The sequence below is a fragment of the Tubulanus polymorphus genome, chromosome 11, assembly GCF_964204645.1.
Source record: "Tubulanus polymorphus chromosome 11, tnTubPoly1.2, whole genome shotgun sequence".
NCBI lineage: Eukaryota > Metazoa > Nemertea > Palaeonemertea > Tubulaniformes > Tubulanidae > Tubulanus > Tubulanus polymorphus.
In genome coordinates this window covers 9,985,901-10,004,517 of record NC_134035.1, presented here as the reverse complement: position 1 = coordinate 10,004,517, position 18,617 = coordinate 9,985,901, and the positions used below count along the sequence as shown (strand labels likewise).

At 38.7% G+C, this 18,617-nt stretch overlaps 3 protein-coding genes across 3 annotated transcripts; 2 read left to right on the top strand and 1 right to left on the bottom strand.

The window, feature by feature from the left end:
- Positions 1-1,640: 1,640 nt before the first annotated feature.
- LOC141912746 (uncharacterized) lies at positions 1,641-4,580 on the bottom strand. Its single transcript, XM_074804119.1, has 3 exons — positions 4,382-4,580; positions 3,028-3,149; positions 1,641-2,926 (listed from the first exon to the last, which is right to left on the bottom strand). Exons 1-3 carry the CDS (start codon positions 4,431-4,433, stop codon positions 2,678-2,680), a joined length of 423 nt encoding a protein of 140 aa, XP_074660220.1. The 5' UTR covers positions 4,434-4,580; the 3' UTR covers positions 1,641-2,677.
- A 2,614-nt stretch (positions 4,581-7,194) lies between these two features.
- Positions 7,195-9,683, top strand: LOC141912709 (protein BTG2-like). The gene has a single exon (XM_074804056.1). It carries the CDS (start codon positions 7,436-7,438, stop codon positions 7,967-7,969), a length of 534 nt encoding a protein of 177 aa, XP_074660157.1. The 5' UTR covers positions 7,195-7,435; the 3' UTR covers positions 7,970-9,683.
- A 3,018-nt stretch (positions 9,684-12,701) lies between these two features.
- Positions 12,702-16,626, top strand: LOC141913322 (tubulin beta-4B chain-like). Its single transcript, XM_074804826.1, has 8 exons — positions 12,702-12,758; positions 13,342-13,450; positions 14,192-14,302; positions 14,527-14,771; positions 15,286-15,493; positions 15,632-15,874; positions 15,987-16,172; positions 16,433-16,626. The coding sequence occupies exons 1-8, from the start codon at positions 12,702-12,704 to the stop codon at positions 16,624-16,626; spliced, it is 1,353 nt and encodes a 450-aa protein (XP_074660927.1).
- The last annotated feature ends 1,991 nt before the right edge of the window (positions 16,627-18,617 follow it).

The following is an 18,617-nucleotide window of genomic DNA, read 5'->3' as shown; positions in this document are numbered from 1 at the left end:
GGTGGCGCTGTAGTTCTTTTAGTATGCCGTCATCGTGCACCACGTGGCGCTGACCTACAAATTGTCGTAAAATCAACGATACGCGTTTGGTTGTAAGATTGCGAGTTGGTTGTAAGAAATCCAACGTTGGTTTTAAGATTGGGAGCTGGTCGTAAGATTGCGAGTTTGTTGTAAGATTGCGAGTACGTTGTTAAAATGCGATGTTGGAGTTTTTGCTAGGATGGCGTCTACACAACTACTCTGTTATTTTGATGCTTGCTCACCTCGCATGTTTCAACTGTCTTCTCGCAGTCTGTTTTATGTGCCATCAGCACTGCATTCGGCTTGCCACAATTGGGATCAATCTCAGATGAACATGTATAACATTGCAGTGCCTGCGACGGTCCTATGAAAATAAGAAAAATATGAATGAAGCCGCCATTTTGTTGGGGTACTGTTTGATCGTTTTTCCCTTTACTAAAAACTATTTGCGATGCATGTTTTATATTTCACTGGTCCTGAGATGGATTTTGACAACTTCTAACCATATAGAATAAATCTCTAGTTTTTAGTTTTTAGTTATATATGCAAAATGTATTTCACAAATATACAATAACGCGACACGAAAGCGACATACAAAACTTTGGCCACTTAAGTACAAATTTAGGCTTCTCTATACTTTGAAGTTCGTTATCTTTTGAACAACGTTCGAAAATTTACAAACGTTTCAGCAACTGTGCGCATACTGTGCATAAACCACCCCTTTCAAATGAGATTTAATCAAACTCAAAGAGATAGTGCGAAGGGCTGGGCGATGATAAACTTACCGAGTATACACGATGCTATTATAACAATCAGTGTCAAAAACATGATATCGATAATGGTAGTATTTCAACTAAAAGATCAAGATCATCCGCGAGCTCCGCCTGCCTTTGTTGCGCAGCAACATGTGGCCTGATCCTTTCGTTGACGCGTCTTTGTTTGCGACGATTTTTGCCCGTGAGCTGTCGCAAAGTCTTTGAGCATGAACTGAAATACGATTCACTTGAACGATAACCACACTCAAACGTGAGGAACGGATGGTAAGATAAAAACCCACTATCTACAAATTAAAAGTATTTAAAAACTAGAAATTTATTCATTCGAACAATCTAAAATATATAAAATACACGACGTTTCGATCTCACCCTATAGAGATCGTCAGCATCACACCTGACACCTGACGATGATCTATAGGGTAAGATCGAAACATCGTGTATTTTATATATTTTAGATTGTTCGAATAAATGAATTTCTTATTTTTAAATTCTTCTAATTTGTAGATTGTGGATTATGATCTTACGATTCACTTGGTTTACCGTTCCTCTTGTCCTCTGCCTTACCTTTTCTCGGCATTGTCATAAGCCTGTTGAATAGATGTGAATATGAAAATCGCCATTCGTAGCTCACACGTCTCGCTAGAAGTAAGCGCGACTGTGAGACAGTTTCAATTCTATCTACGATACCTTTAAAGCATCTCAAAATCAATTCCTCAATTTGATCTGCAGGATCCAGTTCAAAATCCATGTAACTCAAATTTTCTCGCTGAGAAGTTTCCCTGATTTTCCCGACCTATCGATAAAACAACCGAATCAAAAATGAACGTTATGAACACATTTACCTATCCAATAGAAATTTTATTTATAGTTTACAAACATAAACGAAAAGAATTGAAAAGTCACTCGCTACAACGCATCAGTCGTGTTATACAACATTTTTAACACGGAGTCACGCGAAATACATATTTACAGATTATAAATCGTCCAACAAGTCTTCGGTTAATTTGAAAAACAAGAATGAACGTTTAGAAAAAAGATACATACGCGTAACTTCAAAAATACATAAAAGGGTATTTTTGATAACACATTTATTTTCAGTATCTGGAATAGTCCGTTACCAACGAGATGAACGCCGATTTATATGATAATCTTATTTTGTAGGGTTGCGTTGCTTCGGCTTATTGTAAAGCACTCGCGGGGTTAAATGACGTTCGCATTTGCAAAACGACGCCATCGGAATGCATCTACTGTTGCGACGAGGATTTTTGCAATATGGAAAACCTCGCTCCCGATTGGCTAATAGTGTCGGCACGAATAGCGGCGATGACCGCGATTATTGCAACGATAATTATTGTTTTACATCGATTTTTGTAGCGCATCCTGTACTTAAAAATAGGTTGGCTGGATAATATACAATTTGAATTTATTCATAACGGAAATGTTCCTAATACATCGTAGATGTCATATGGCAAAGAAAAAAAAAATCAGAAAAGATTGGACTTGATTCGGACTCAAGAAAGAGGGGGAAAGAGACGACTAAGATATTAGTTAATGATTTGTTTATCCGTATTTTTATATCCCGCGCGGTCTGTTCGCCTTCACTGAACGAGATCGACGCGATATCAATAGCAACCTAAGAAAATGAGTTGGAAGTTTCATCATAAGGAATTCGCGCATTGATAGCTGGTGCTTAATAAGTGGCGTTTGTGTTTCGAAGCCGAAACAATCGCAACATCAATATATGGTTTTGCTTATAATATGTATTATATGAATGTTAATCGTTTAACTATATGGTTGATAGCATATGTTTACAATGAACATGTGTATCCGTTACCAAAAAACTAAATCCTAGGTCACGAATTGAGCCAAACTTATCAAAATTAGAAAAGGCTTAGTTTTGCCATAAGAACAGCAGTTATGAGAAACGCGGACGAGGAGAATGCGAGCGATCTGGCGCTGTTACAGAGACTACTGCTCGAGCAGCAAGCACCGCTCACCCATGAACTGCTGCGTTTAGCTTTCTCCATCAGCAAACCGGCTTCACACGTGCCTTGGTTAATACCTATGGCGATCGCGCTGCATCTTCTTTCGATGATCTCAGTTCCAGCGGGATTTTTCCATTTGAAAACCTATGAGTACACACACACACACACGAAAATTCCTTCGTGAGGTTATTGCAATTTGAAAAGCGGTACTTATCTAGAAAAAAAGCCTAGTGCTTAGGTCTCACCTCGCAAGTGTTAACAAGATTTCCGCATGTTTCCTTTTTTGACATCAGCACTCCAACTACGTTGCCGCATTTAGAATCAGTTTCAGACGAACACGAGTAACACTCAAATGCCCGCGATGTTCCTGTGAAAAGAAAATTGTGAAATGATATATTTGTCCGTTGAAATATAGCTCCAATTACTTAATATATCGTATGATGTTCTAAAAAGAAATAAAAACTGAATAGGTATGGTATCTTTTATGTATAAAAGTATGATATGATGATTTCATGTGCTGATTTGGATGTTCAAGTCATACCTTTTCTGTCGAAACAAAACACGCCCCCAGCCCCCTCCACAATTCCGCAAATGATAGATTTTGCCAGTTATTGTAACATGAATGTAAACGAAAAGACGAATTTCACGTATTTTTAAGCTGCCTTTTCTACAGAGAAGAGCGGAAGAAATTCATTCCGAGAAATGTACGCGGTAATCCATTTTCAAATGCGTCAGATTTTTTAAGTAATTCATGTAACATCCTTCAGCACGTGAGTCTGTTCATTTATAACTCTACTGATACTATTCCAGGATAGTAGAAAGAACTCTTTGAGCTATATGCTATCCGTGCTAACACCCATACTATCATCTTCGTATACGGTTAACCGTCTCATCTTTGTTCTAAATATTGTTATGTAATTTCGGCATAAAAGTTTGACGATAGAGTTTCTATCATTATACAAATACTGAATTAGTTAACACGAATGTAAAACATTAATGTGTGTATCAGTTTAGATGGTGGATGAATGGCGTAATTCATGCAGGAAAATGAATGAACAAAATAGAATATGAAAATTTCGATCGCGCTTTTGAACGAATGTTTAGCTTATTCAAATTCATTACGTGCATGAATGCTTGGGGATTATGTGTTCATATCCCGGGGCTCCGTAGTGCAATATGACGTGCCTTGCAAACATTTTTATCCGAAAGAAAATCACCAACAATTTGTAGACAAGTTGGCATTCCAAAAATAGTAATACGTTTTTATTTGCACGGAAACTTCGGAATATGGATATCACGGAAACTGCGATCGATAAACGAGAGGAGAGTGTATTGCAACCATTTTGCAGTCCAGAGACATCGTGTTGTTGGTATCTACCAGACAGCGCGAGACAGCGGACACAAAATGATCGATACGTATATCCACAAATACCCGTTTAGAATCGATACTCCAAAAATTCCACGTATGATAAATAACCTTCCCAGATATTGGAATCCGGTCCAAGGGGACTCAACGTAATGAACGGTTAAATGAAGGACGAGGATCAGTGCTTAAAATCAATTTTAATCGATGATAATATGATCGGTTGGTAAACTTACCGAGTAAACACGATGCTACCAGAACAAGCAGTGTCAAAGCCATTACATCCATAGTGGTGATATTCTACTAATTGCGGTAATGGAAGAACTAGAATGATAGTTCCGAGATCACGTGTGCGCTACGCCTTGTACGTCGTAAAACGCTCCTACGTATACGTATGTTGCGCTGCAGTATGTGATTGATCCCCTAGCGACTAGTCTTTGTGGCAGTTTTTTGTCCACGAATGTACTACAAGAATGCGTTTTAAAGCGCCATGGTTTCTGCACTTTGTATATAATAGTCCCTTGTGTCATATCATACGTATCGTGGCTAGTATATGCGGCATCACAAACGGTATTATTGGTCAGTTTTAGAATAAAATGATTGAAACATATGGCCTACTGATTATAATATGGGTGCGTATGAAAACGGGTTTATATGGAATATCGTATCATTCTATTTTAAGAATGCATAGCCGACTTAGATGGATGAAGAAGTCCCACAGTAGAATTTCATATTTTAGAATTTATCAAAACGAAACCACAGGTTTAAACTTATTGCGGTAAACTTGTAATATGTAGGCCCTGTGTAGGCCCACGGTGAAAAGTTATTTCGTTTTAATAGAATTTATCATAAAATTCTATTGCGGAACGTCTTCAGTTGACACGGATCAGAGTGTTTTATTCAACTACTAACAGCCTACTTAGTTAGACCATGGACGTATAAACTAGATAGACGGTGACAAAATCCATTACTCATTAGTTGTTTTAAACGGCTCTGCTCTTAGGTTTTTGGTCGCAGAAATCACATGTTCTGCAGACTAAAAACGACATAGCGAGGGCTTGCAGATGGAATCACTGTCATTTGTTATATGCATAGAATTTATCTATATTGGACTCGTAAACTATTCGTTCTTCTGTCAAGTTTAGAAAAGTGAACGTTCTACAAAAGTCGCTTCTTTTTATTACATTATATTTTTTTGGAGGGAAAACGATCATTTTAGGAGGGAAAACGATCAGTTGGATAATGACTTGAGGGAAATTGACTGTAGGGAAAATAACCGGAGGGAAAATTAATGATTACCTTAAAGATATTATGGAAAAAAGAAAAGTATCGGATCGAGAGTTAGACGCGAGGCACTTAACACCGGTTGCCTGGTTTTATATCGCAATCATCATCGACTCACTCGTCTACATCATATTCATAATCACAAGTATTTTATCATCTATTAATACCATCCAGGAATAGCAATAAGCCATTCGTTTAGATACGGGAGTTCGTTTCGTTAAAAATCTACGATAGCGCGACTGTGAGACAATACATTTCTAGTTCAGCGCTCAAGTATGAAAAACATGTACAAACCTGCAGGTGCGAAGAAATACTACAAGTACCGTATGTGTAGAACGATAACCACACTCAAACATGGTGAACGGATAATAAGATAAAATCCCACTATTAACAGATTAAAAGAATTTAAAAACCAGAATTTATTTATTCAATCAAAAATATATAACAGACACGACGTTTCGATCTCACCCTAGAGATCATCGTCAGGTGTGATCGAAACGTCGTGTCTCTTATATATTTTTGATTGAATAAATAAATTCTGGTTTTTAAATTCTTTTAATCTGTAAATAGTGGGATTTTATCTTATTAACCGTATGGATGTTACAAGTTCATCTAAGATTATTTTATCGTATATTGTTCAAACTATACTTAAAGACCAAATTTCTTTGTATACGTGTCAAAAGTGGAAACTATTTTCACTCCATTATTCCCGAGAGTATTTAATTAAAGGTCGAATTAGGTTCGATCGCTTTATTCTGAGGTGTTTGTGTAGTTATGTTCTAAGTAAGTGTTTACATGTGAATCAACCAAGTGTAAACTGAGTACGGTAAACTTATAAATAAATATATACATATATTGCGAAATGTCTGCGCTTTGTGCGTTATCAGTTTGTTTTTCTGGAACAAGCAGCGACCTGAACTCCGATATTCAAGTTTTAATTATATTACGATAACGATGTCAACAAAATTTCAAGTGCCTCGACGAGATCAAGTACACGTAATAAATTATCATTGTCACGATAAGAAAAAAACCCTCAGCTCATGTTCCTATGCGCACATGACTATGCCGTGTGTTCTAGAATAAATAAACTACATGTATGCATAATGAATGCCTGATCTCAACGACTTGTAAATTTCCATTCGAAAATATCTGTCGCTGTACACGACGATACAATATACCAGGGAAGTGTGATGAATATACTTTTCTGAATATACTAATGTGCGACAATATTTCCTCTTTTTCTACAGTATGCCATGAGTATGGCCATCTCTCAGAGGATGATATAGGGCACACCTGCTTTGATACACACGCTCTAGTATAATTGCTCTCTGTGTGGCCTACAGTTATTTCTGGAACCATTGATGGAGGACGGTAGGGGAAATGGCTTGACGTCACTGCTAGGGAAACCCACACAATAACAAGCATGATGTACCAACGCATCTAGCGTAGACAACATTTAAAAGGAAAAACCAATCTGCGTAGAAAATATGGTATTTCAGATCGAAAATTCAATATTTTTATCATACGGATTGAGGTTAGGTTTGAAAGCAAGAAAATATGTTAAATCATATCGAATAATTTGATTCATCGGGTACATCATGATCCATTGTGCACTCGTTTCTAGTACCGCAGTTAATTCCGAAGAAAGACACAATGGCGAATCACCCATATTTGGAACACGGCGATCGTGCCGGCAGCGTTGATTGGTGCGATATGACGCTATCATCGTGACGTCAGGGCGTATGGCTCATGTAAATAAATTATGCACAAAGGTTTTTGCTGAGAGAAGCGCTTCTGTGATCGAGCGAGCAGGAATTGCCAAAAAGTGCTGATATCTGGGCGATATTAATCATTATAAAACGAACTGTGATACCAACTGGGTCTCAACTACCTCGGCAGATATATACCGATAGTGTAAGCTATACTTTTAGTCAGCAGAAGCTTGAATCTGACTCATACTTTGGGCGTTAATGAACGGTAGTGTTGTTGTTTACAAGTAAACCACCATGAACAAAGAAATAAATGCTGCGACTGGATTTCTCTGTAATTTGCTGAAACGCTGTAGCAGAGGAGAACTGGTCGATGTCGACAATTTCGATAGATGTCTACAGAGAATTCTAACCGAGAGGTATCAAAATCATTGGTTTCCAGAACGTCCATTTAGAGGTAGTGGTTATAGATGTATTCGTATTAATCATAGCGTCGAACCGCTTCTGAAGCGAGCCGCAGACGAGAGCGGGCTCGGCGTAAACTTTCTGAACAATTTACCGAACGAGCTGACGATTTGGGTCGACCCTAAAGAGGTATCGTATCGAATTGGTGAAGATGGAAGCATTGGCGTGTTGTATTCGGGTGAGGACGAACTGGACAAGAAGAACGGCAACGAAACGGCTCCGGTAGCGGAGAAAACGAACCGAAATCAAACGAGCGCATCAAATACCACAACTTCCAGATCCTGTAATCAACAGTTCTACAATAGCTCTGACCACCATCATCATAATATCAACATCCGACAGTTGGCAGCTTTCGTATCTAGTTGATCTGCTCCGACAAGAAGCATATTCGCCATGTTTTCCTAGATCGACCTTTACATGTGTTCAAACTTCAATATTTAACATTTCTGCGGCATTTCAATTCTTTCGTTTCGGAAAAGCTCAAAGTGTCTACCTATATTGTGATCAGTTTTTGTTGTTGTGAAAGAAATACCTAACTTTCAGAACCATAATGATTTCGAGTGACTGAACGTTTGCAGTTGATTACAAATATCGGTGCTATAGAAGAACGCATATGCGGGACAAATCGTGTGATTAATTTCAATTTCTAGCTGGTTAAATGGATTGTTTGTGTGAGAAAGAGTCTTCTTTGTTTCGACGACTAACCAAGAAGACTAGCGTGAACTTGTTTTAGATAGTGACGCAAACATAGGCAGCAAATTGGGGGAGAAAATAGCTCCCCTACCTGTGTGTGTGTGAGAGAGTAGTGATTCAATCGATATATCATGTACAGACGAATAACAACAACGCACAATGTAGTGCCAAGGTCAACGTGAATGTATACGTGCGCGAGTTGGTGTTCGCATGAACGATCTACATAAATAAACAGGCAGGTACTGCGAAGCCTCCTTTGACGAACGAACGAACGAACGAACGAATATGTGATAAACTGTGATGACTAAGCCCGGAACTTGTTTTTCCGTTCCGGATGATTGCGTTTGTTTTTGAATGTGCTTTTTCATTTCACCGATAAAAAAAAACTGCAGATTAAAGTTGAACTTCGTTTTTTTTTTTTTTTTAAATTTGATATTTACATTACTGTTTTATTATTTTGCAACGCCTTGCTAATAATCTCGATTGAAAATCTATATATTTATAAAATAAGAAAATATTTTTTTTCCTTTTGGTTAACTTGTATCTCTAATGAAATAATTTTGCATAACTTAACTACCAAAAAAAAAACAAACGAAAATGGACAACAGAGTGAAGAATATATTTATTTATTACGTATTTTAGGGAGCACTTTTCCTCGGATGAAATCACTTTATTATTAAAGTATCGATCGTTTAATATCACACATAATCATATGATAGAATTGATCTCATCACAGATTTGCTGAATTTTCTAGATTTGTCGACATGTAAATGACGAGTAACGTGCACATTCTTGTTCTTTGAATGAAACGTATTCTTAATTTCCATTCATTCATCGAGTGTGTAACCGGGACCATGGATCTCCTAGATTTTATTTGTCGATGTAGTATATTATATATATATATATGTATGTATGTATGCATATTATCGAGTTGTAAATGTAAAAAGGTTTGAAGGGGATAACAATGATATCAGAGAATCTATTGTCAAAAATAGTTCGGTGCAATATCCTTCCGGCCGCGGTGATATGTATATGAAATACGCTCTTTTTAGTCATGTAATATACATAACTAAACTTAAACTTTCAGAATGTAAATTTCAGTTTTATTTGTATAATATATATATATAAGATAGTATTTTAGGTGTGACTATACCGAAACTTGACTTGAAACGCAGGTTTTTAAACGTATCTGTACATTTCACTAGGTTATTGTGCAAAGTGTATCATATTATATAAAATATACATGAAATATTATTGATGATATTGAAAGAAGCTATTTTTGGCCTTTACTCCAATGGCATTTTTTGCATTTATAAAAAAAAACATGTGTAGAAATACATTTTTTCGCAATAAAAATGTCCAATTTGTAGAGGATCTATAATATAAACGCAAACGTGTTCGTTCTTTTTTTATCAGCCTTTCTTAAACGAGGAGTTTTGTGGCAGTTCAAATGACTCTATGAATTCGGTACGAGGATTTCAGGTACCAAATATGGTTTCATGGCTTATTCGGAATTTATTTGCACATTCAGACGAATGGTATTTACATGCGATACAAACACCCACACCCAATTAGTGACTGAGAAGTTGACTGGCAGTAGCACGGAAACGTGTTGTAATAAACACTGTATACAAATTGACCACAGTTTGCGTTCCTAGTCGAGAATCGAGGAAATAGTTGATAGTACATGTATATCAGAAGAAAAACCGTGAAATTTATCCATTTCCGCTGACAAAACAAACCGACCGCGTGAACAATGGCCCCAGTGCCACAGTTGATTTGACTCTAGAATTAACTCATCGAAAATGAACTCATTTCTACTTCGACTAACTCACAACTGTACAGTGGAACTGGATCATGGAGTCAAAAACGTTTTGGTGCCGGTAAAACTCACTAACCACAAGTCAATGAAAAGCTAATCAATCCCTTCCTAAATATTAGTAACCTCTTTTTACCAAACTGGAGTTTATCATACTACATGCTACAGTAAGAATAAAAGGTTAATTCTCTGGTAGGAGTTCATTGTTATGAATGATTGAAAAAGGACTTAAAATGTCCAATGTATGTATAATGATTTTCAATAGACCACTGTCTATTTTTGATTTCTAGCGCTATGGGCCAATTTTGCATAGGTTTACAACTCTGCGAGCGTGCCACAACCTGTCGTATTTTCCGCAAAGTCCCCTTTGTCTTGTCAACTTCCTGGCAAAAAGGCTTTGTGTTCTTTGTGTTAGTTCGATGAGAACCCTCAGGCCGCCACGGGGAGATGAGCGAAAAGATTGCTCTCAACGCGTGCTAGAAAAACACCGAGCGAAGCGAGTGAAATCATGCAGCTATTCACAGCGATCGACAATAAAAGAGCTCATAATGGCTCGTGTCTTTCACCATGGAAACTATGACCCAATTTAGGCGCGGCTCTTGTCTAAATACCCCGGCAGGATGTCTTTTTATTCCCGGTGCATTGTTCTGTCGGAACAATAGTTCCGCATTCTAATAGCACGTGCAAGAGTACGCGCGCATTGTGAGCAACATCATGATTTTAGCGCCGACAAATATAACATCTACCTACACTACACCGGCGATGCGACGAGTGTGTTGCTAACGTTACACACTAATTTATGTGACATAATCGTCGTCAATTATAATAGCCCACAATTTACAGCTGCCACATAGCAATGTGTCCGTTAGAATAATCCGCTCTCAACAATATCGCATTAATCGCCGCTATAATGCTAGTTCCAGCTCGATAAAAATGTTGATTATATCAGACAAAACATCTCTCTATCAAACTAGTAACTCGCTATTCGTCATATCATTTATTTGTCTTTCATCATCCAGTGTTTTCCAAGTACACATAAATGTAAATTACGAATAATACAATACATTGAATGCGTTGTGTTTTTAATAATTGCAGCAGCTGTAACGTAAACGCATGAAGAGACCTATGTTCACGAGTTATGATTTTGTCCGAATAAAGACTTTAGCAAATACATATCCTATTGTTTAAGGTTTATATATCCTATATTGTCTAATTCATTTTATGGTCTATCATTTTGGAAGAGGAAGTTAAGATTTACTTCCGCGTGCAAATTCATAGTGTATTCGAATGTAGGGAAAAACGACGAAGGTAAAAAAGGCCAAGGAAAATTCATATCGACATTCATTTGATATCAACGTTGATCTTTATGATATCTAATGACATCAACTTATTTTTCGCGAGGTTATCATAATAATATATAGTCTCTAAGTTAAACAAGACGTAGATTACATACAATGCATTCGGAATAACACGGTAAATTTGGACACTATACACAATACAGATCAAGCTGAGTTACGGTACTCTATAAACCATCGTGTTCAAAAGGAATGGATGTTATGTGCAACACCACGAAGGAGATCATCCATATCACGATTACCAGCGTCACATTCAGTTTTTACATAGATTTTGTAATCGTTCGTCGGCATCGATCAATGTCCTTTAACATTCGTTTAGCTGGCCGAGTGGAAGAACTTGTATGCGTTCCCAGCTCTTCCCAAAGCAAACTAATTTACCTATACTAATTTAGGAATTGGCCCAATCATCTAAAAATGACGTGTCAAAGATCTATGCATTTAATTTGTTTGAATTAAGGAGATGGGAGTCATTTTCGTTGGCCATTTTTCCGTTCACCGATGAATTCAATTGTAGTTTTTATTTGAGGTCATACGGTCGTTTCTTTGCTGTCATTAGCGAGGACTCGGCATCGCACCCAAAATGAGAAAATGCCCCCCCCCCCCGGCGCGTATGATGTGAAAATTCTGTTTCTTATTCAACGTAACATTCTTCCTATTGAGGTTGCCCTTTTCATCAAGCCAAAGATCGTCGAAAACTGCAATTTTGACAATCATACTTTCGGAAATTGCATATTTTTCGGACGTATTTCTTCATATATACCTATCAACGAGGGTGCGACCCGATTGTAGCCTATACTGTGACATGGCTACTTTATCTGAAAAACGCATTTTCTTTTCTTCTGGACTCCGGCCTTTCAAACTGGCGATATCTAACTTAAATGTCATCATTATGCAAATTGTGTTTCTAGTGAAGCGAGCTTCATTAAAATGTATATAATCCAATGGCGTCAAGACGTCATAAGGAAATTCATTCATTAGTTGATCACGTATCTGTAAACATCGATTTTATATGTCGATATATCATTGATGAGTATTAACCATAATATACGGATATAACGTATGTTTATGCGATATAGATGCCTTAATTAGGAATACGCAACTAGAGTCAATCGAGTCAGTATCGCCCCAACCACCTCGCCGATTGTGATCTCTTCTCTGCGCGGTCGTTCTCGTAGTGGTTCTTGAAACATCTTTCTATCATTTCGCCCTTTTGTATCTTTATATCCGCGCGATGAGGGAAATAGTGCACCTGCAAGCCGGACAGTGCGGTAATCAAATAGGTTCAAAGGTATGCGTAGAAGTAACACTAATAGACCGTAAACATAATTACTCACTGGAAACACATTTTACATCAAATCCACCGTGAATAATAGTCACCGACTGTTTCTACATTTAACATCAAACGCTCTTTTTGCGAAGAGTTAACGGTTTTTATGCTAGAAATAGGAAATGAACTGAACACATGGCCCTGTTTCACAGTATGGATTTAGCTTCTAACGCTAGAACTAGGAAACGAACCCTGGGTTCGCAGTTCCACAGTTGGGGATTCGTTGAGATATATACACTTTATATTTTAGAAATACACTAAACCTCGCCTAACCCAGACAAACCGGGACCAAAACCGGTCGGAGGTAACCGAAATCCGAGTTCAGGATAGAAAATACGTTAGGAAGCCGTAATTTCACAGTCAAAATTTTGAGTTGGCCACGTCCGAGTGAGACGAGATTATTGTAGATTTATTACATTAGAGAGATGTACAGTTATGTCCAGTAGAAATTCTTCATAGTACATGTATTATGTCAACAGTGAACCAATGTTGTGTTGTGTGTGCGTCGGTTTTCCTTTCATGATTTATTAGCCTTTTGTTTCAGTTCTGGGAAGTGATATCCGAAGAGCACGGCGTCAGTTCTAGCGGAATTTATCGCGGAAATTCTACACAACAGATCGAACGAATCAATGTCTATTATAACGAAGCCGCCGGTAAGGGGAAACAAACTCGATATGACGTCATCGATAACCGATATTATCGGCGCCAGATCGATACAACACACGAGAGCATAGCTAGGATTTAGTAACGTTAATACACATAAATAACCGCGGCCTCAATGATTGTATACAAAGAAACTGTACAAAACACTTCTTCTGCTTATTCCAAATTCCAGAATTCCGAATTTCCAGACATTCGTAATATAAGATTCCACACTAGGAATAGAAAAAACACTCAAAAATGTTTTCCTTGAGCTAACAATTTATTCGGTATTCTCGATGAGGATAGTCGGGGCGTCGAAAAAAGATTTTTAGCTCATGGGAACATTTTTGTACTCTTTTTATTCCTCTTTTTGTTTCATATTGTCTTTACGGACTAAGAATGCTTGATCAGTTTTCAGACATTCGGTTATTTCAATTCCCTAGGCCTAATAATGTGTCAATCAATCAAAAAATATCAGATGATGTCGCGAGATCGAAAAACAAATTGCCAATGGCCAACAGACAGATCTATAAATCGCTTCAAGTCCTCCACATCAGTATAAGCCCATTAAACTACGTTATTTGAGCTATCTACAGCTGTGAGTTAAAGTTAACTTAGATTTGAAATAAGTTCCTTTTCAATTTTCTAACTCTAGAACCGAATTCAACTCAGAACTATAGAACTGGACCCAAGCGTTCCATCTTCGAAAAGATGAAAATGAATAGTATATGACTTGTGTGTATCTTTTACAGGAGGGTCGTACGTGCCGAGATGTGTTCTAATCGACTTAGAGCCGGGCACGATGGACTCGGTCCGTTCCAGTCAATACGGAAGCATCTTTCGACCTGATAACTTCGTATTCGGTAAGTTGAACTTGATTAATCACTTGGAGTACGGATCCGCTTCCCGGAATTCTGCAAAAATCATCAAATAAAAATGATTCAAAAAAAAATGTTTTCCCCTCGCCCTCCCACTTTTTTCTTGAAAACGAATCCGTACTCAGAATAATTAAAAAGGCCTTAGCGCCGCAGATCTTATGTCAAAGGATGAAGTGAATCGACTGTTTTCGTCAAATTCATATTTTCAGGCCACAGTGGTGCTGGCAATAACTGGGCGAAAGGACACTATACGGAAGGCGCCGAGCTGATCGAGCAGGCTTTGGACGTCATTCGCAAAGAGGCGGAAAACTGCGACTGTCTGCAGGGGTTTCAGATGGCGCACTCGCTAGGTGGAGGCACCGGAGCGGGAATGGGCACACTTCTGACGAGCAAGATCAGAGAAGAATATCCTGACAGAATCATGTGTACATTCAGCGTCGTTCCATCACCAAAGGTTGTTTTAACACTAGAAATGATAATGTTCACAGCTACTGTTCTCAATATCTATTCTAAAAAATTTTGTTATTGAATATATTTTATAACTCTTAGTTTATGATTGATAGATTCTAATAATTACTTTTGAGAGGATGTGCACTACGTCATCAATATATCGGGCCTAGACTGGTTGCCGGTCAATTAAATTCAATTTTCGATATTCACATCCAAAATAACGGTATTGATCCTAAATATACAATTTGATTATCTATATATTCAAATTCAAGGTAACTTGTTCATAGTTGATACTATATTTCATTATTGTCGGTAATATCAAACAATATGTGTTATTCTTCGAGGCGTCATTAAACTTTCAAGTTAGTTTTCTTGTGCCTAAATATGAACTTCGATTAACCAAAGAAGATTTGAATTTTTCACGCAATCAAATCTATAATCACTTTATTTTTCAAGGCAACATTCAGATTTTAATTTCAAACGTGGGGATTACTGTAAATGTATTTCCAATATTGCAGGTTTCTGATACAGTCGTTGAGCCGTACAACGCCACTCTATCCGTGCACCAGCTGGTGGAGAACACAGACGAAAGCTACTGCATCGATAACGAAGCGCTTTATGATATTTGTTTCCGATCGTTGAAGCTATCGACGCCGACCTACGGAGACCTGAATCATCTTATTTCGGCCACGATGTCAGGCGTTACAGCTTGCCTCAGATTTCCTGGTAGGTTTTCCAAAGACAACTGCATAATTGAGTACGTACAAAGCCCAGCTAAAACACTTCAGTATTAGATATCCATCGGAAAAAGCTTTTTTTGTCGTGTGAATAACTGATGTTCGGGACAATATTCAATTATTGCAGGTCAGCTAAATGCCGATTTACGTAAGATAGCTGTCAACATGGTACCGTTCCCCAGACTTCATTTCTTCATGCCGGGATTCGCCCCGTTGACGGCCAGGGGTAGCCAGCAGTACCGCGCTCTCACCGTTTCCGAACTGACCCAACAAATATTCGACGCTAAAAACATGATGGCCGCCTGCGATCCTCGCCACGGTCGATATCTGACATGTAGCGCGCTGTTCAGGGGTCGTATGTCGATGAAAGGCAAGTAATCGACTTAAAACGGAAGTTCCATTAATCAAAAACCTGTCGTCCGCTTATGATTCCCGAGAATGCTTCACTTTACGCGTCGTTTTTGTTCTATTTTTCCATTCAGACGTCGACGAACAAATGTTGAATATTCAAAATAAGAACAGCAGTTATTTCGTGGAATGGATACCGAACAATGTGAAAACAGCAGTATGCGACATAGCGCCAAAGGGCTTGAAAATGTCGGCCACATTTGTGGGAAACACGACCGCCATACAAGAACTCTTCAAACGAATATCCGAACAATTTACCGGTGATTTGAACCTTTTATTCGCGTTTCTTTTTCTCACATAAGGGGAGAATCTATCGTCCGAAGCGATTTTACTTCCAAAAATAAAAGGTTTTCTTTTATATCAAAAGAAAAAAAAGTGAATTGAACAAATACAGAAAACAATGTACTTTTAAAGACAATGATTTCGTGCTTAATACAATTTCTTAATGTGAAATGTTGGTTGAATTTTCAGCACCGTTCTCGTTACTCTGACTGAAAACCGACTTTTGATTTTTTTTCAGCTATGTTTCGTCGCAAGGCATTTCTGCACTGGTACACGGGGGAAGGTATGGACGAGTTAGAATTCACGGAGGCCGAGTCGAACATGAACGATCTAGTGTCCGAATACCAGCAATATCAGGACGCAACTCTCGACGACGAGGTCGAATTCGATGAAGATTCCGAAGAAGACGACGAGTCGGAACTAGCGGTGTAAACATCTGGGACTTGGGACCAGTCTAAGACCATCCGGTTTCAAATTCGTAAATTGGTTTTGAAATCTGAAGCCGGCTCCCACGGTTTAGACCAGTCTAAGATCGTCAAAGCTTTGTAAATTTGTTTTTTTCTATCTTTAAAATTGCTTAGCTTTCCTCTGATTTTATTGTTCTGCTTTTTCGTGAAATAAATATTGAACTGAATCGAATCTTAGTTCTTGAAACAATCCGACAAAGTAAGACCAGTCTTAAGTTTAAGACCGCCTTATGGACATAAAGCCACCACTATGGAACCGGCCCCATAAGACTGGGCTTTAGCGGTTTTATCAGCTGTACAACTAGTTATGAGGGCGGGCGCGTTACATGGGCCATGCAGTACGAATGACGTTTGAATCATGAAATGAAATAGAAACTGAAAAATTATCTTTTTATTTTCTATATAAATGTGTCTCGCTTTGCATATCATATCATATCGAATAGTAAGTATTTGGAGAAGCGCCAACGCCGTCGTTGAGCCCATTTAATCGTCGGACAATCTGACAAATAATTTCAAATCGGGGTCTTCGTACGGAGAGACAAGCGACAACCTGTTTATTTGCGGAAAACTTTGTAGAGGCGAAATATGTACATAGGATATTAGAGCGTGCAGAGGAATGGAGAGAATAGGAGTTATCAGTTTTCGACGATTGTTAGATGACTTTCAATACTGCGATAATTTACATCATCACTGTAAGTTTTTTTTTTGTGGCGCGGTGGTGTACTATGACTAACGTGTGGCCGGGTCATTGCGCTGACAGGTAGTCACACCGGGTCGTTAAACTAGGAGTCCAGAATACGACGGCGACTACGACGACGATGGCGGTTCGTCTCGATTTTAAATAATTAACGGTTTTTCGAATTATATATGGACACGTATAAACGCCATCGTTTTTTTAGCGATGATGATATAATCATCCTGTGCACATCGTTGACGTGAACAGGTGTCACGCATAGGCAGAATGCGGCGTCGCATACGTTCACGTTACGCACGCGATATTCCCGCGCTGTATCGGGTTTAATTCGTTATCGTTTCGCTTCCAATTTGATACCACTGCGCTGCTGCGCACGATCGGAATCCGCTCGGTATAAACTGAAAAATCGCCGCCCGGCTCTACTACAATACGCGTGGTCGACTGGAACCGTCGTTTTTCGTGTTTCATGTGAGTAGATTCTATTTCATTCGTATTCTGTGGCATTTGGAATAAAAATCCTAAAACAAACCATTTTGTTATTTTATGAGAATATAGCGACGGTCTTTATGACACTTTTGTTATGAATTATGTATGTTTCGGGAATTTTATGATTCTATTTCATATTCCTGCTCTAAATGCATCACCCCGGATATCATTTACAAATGGCAACTCGCGCACTATATACATATCGCAAATTTATCAGCGCGTCATTATACGGTTAATATATCGGTCACTTCATTCCATTTCAGCGCTTCCAGATGGCCCATGTGAACCAGGGCTTTTCCAGCGAGAATGAAACCGACGACATCAGCAGCAGCAAGAAATCCGTGGCGGTCGCTTCGTCGTTACCGTCGACATCGGCTTCGACGATCGTTACCACTTTACCGCCGACGACTTATTACGACGACGCGCCGCCGAGAATCAGAGTTTTGAGGGTTCGCGCACATTTCCTACTAGCGACTGGCATCGCGCAAATCATATTCGGAGTTCTCTCGGCCGCTATCGGAACGCTATCGATTACTTTATACGCCGAAGGATTATTCTATACGGGTTTTTGGGCCGCGTTCGGGCATTTCGTGGCCGGATTTTGCGGCATCAAATCGTTTCGAACTCGTGCTCGCTGTTTCATCATGTTGTGCATGTTCGTTTCAGCGTTCGCTATGGTCGTCGATTGCATGGCATTTTTCTTCGCGGCCGGTATCGCCGAGTTTCTGAATCCCGACGTACCTATACCTCCCGATTCAACCCTGTTAACCGGTTTG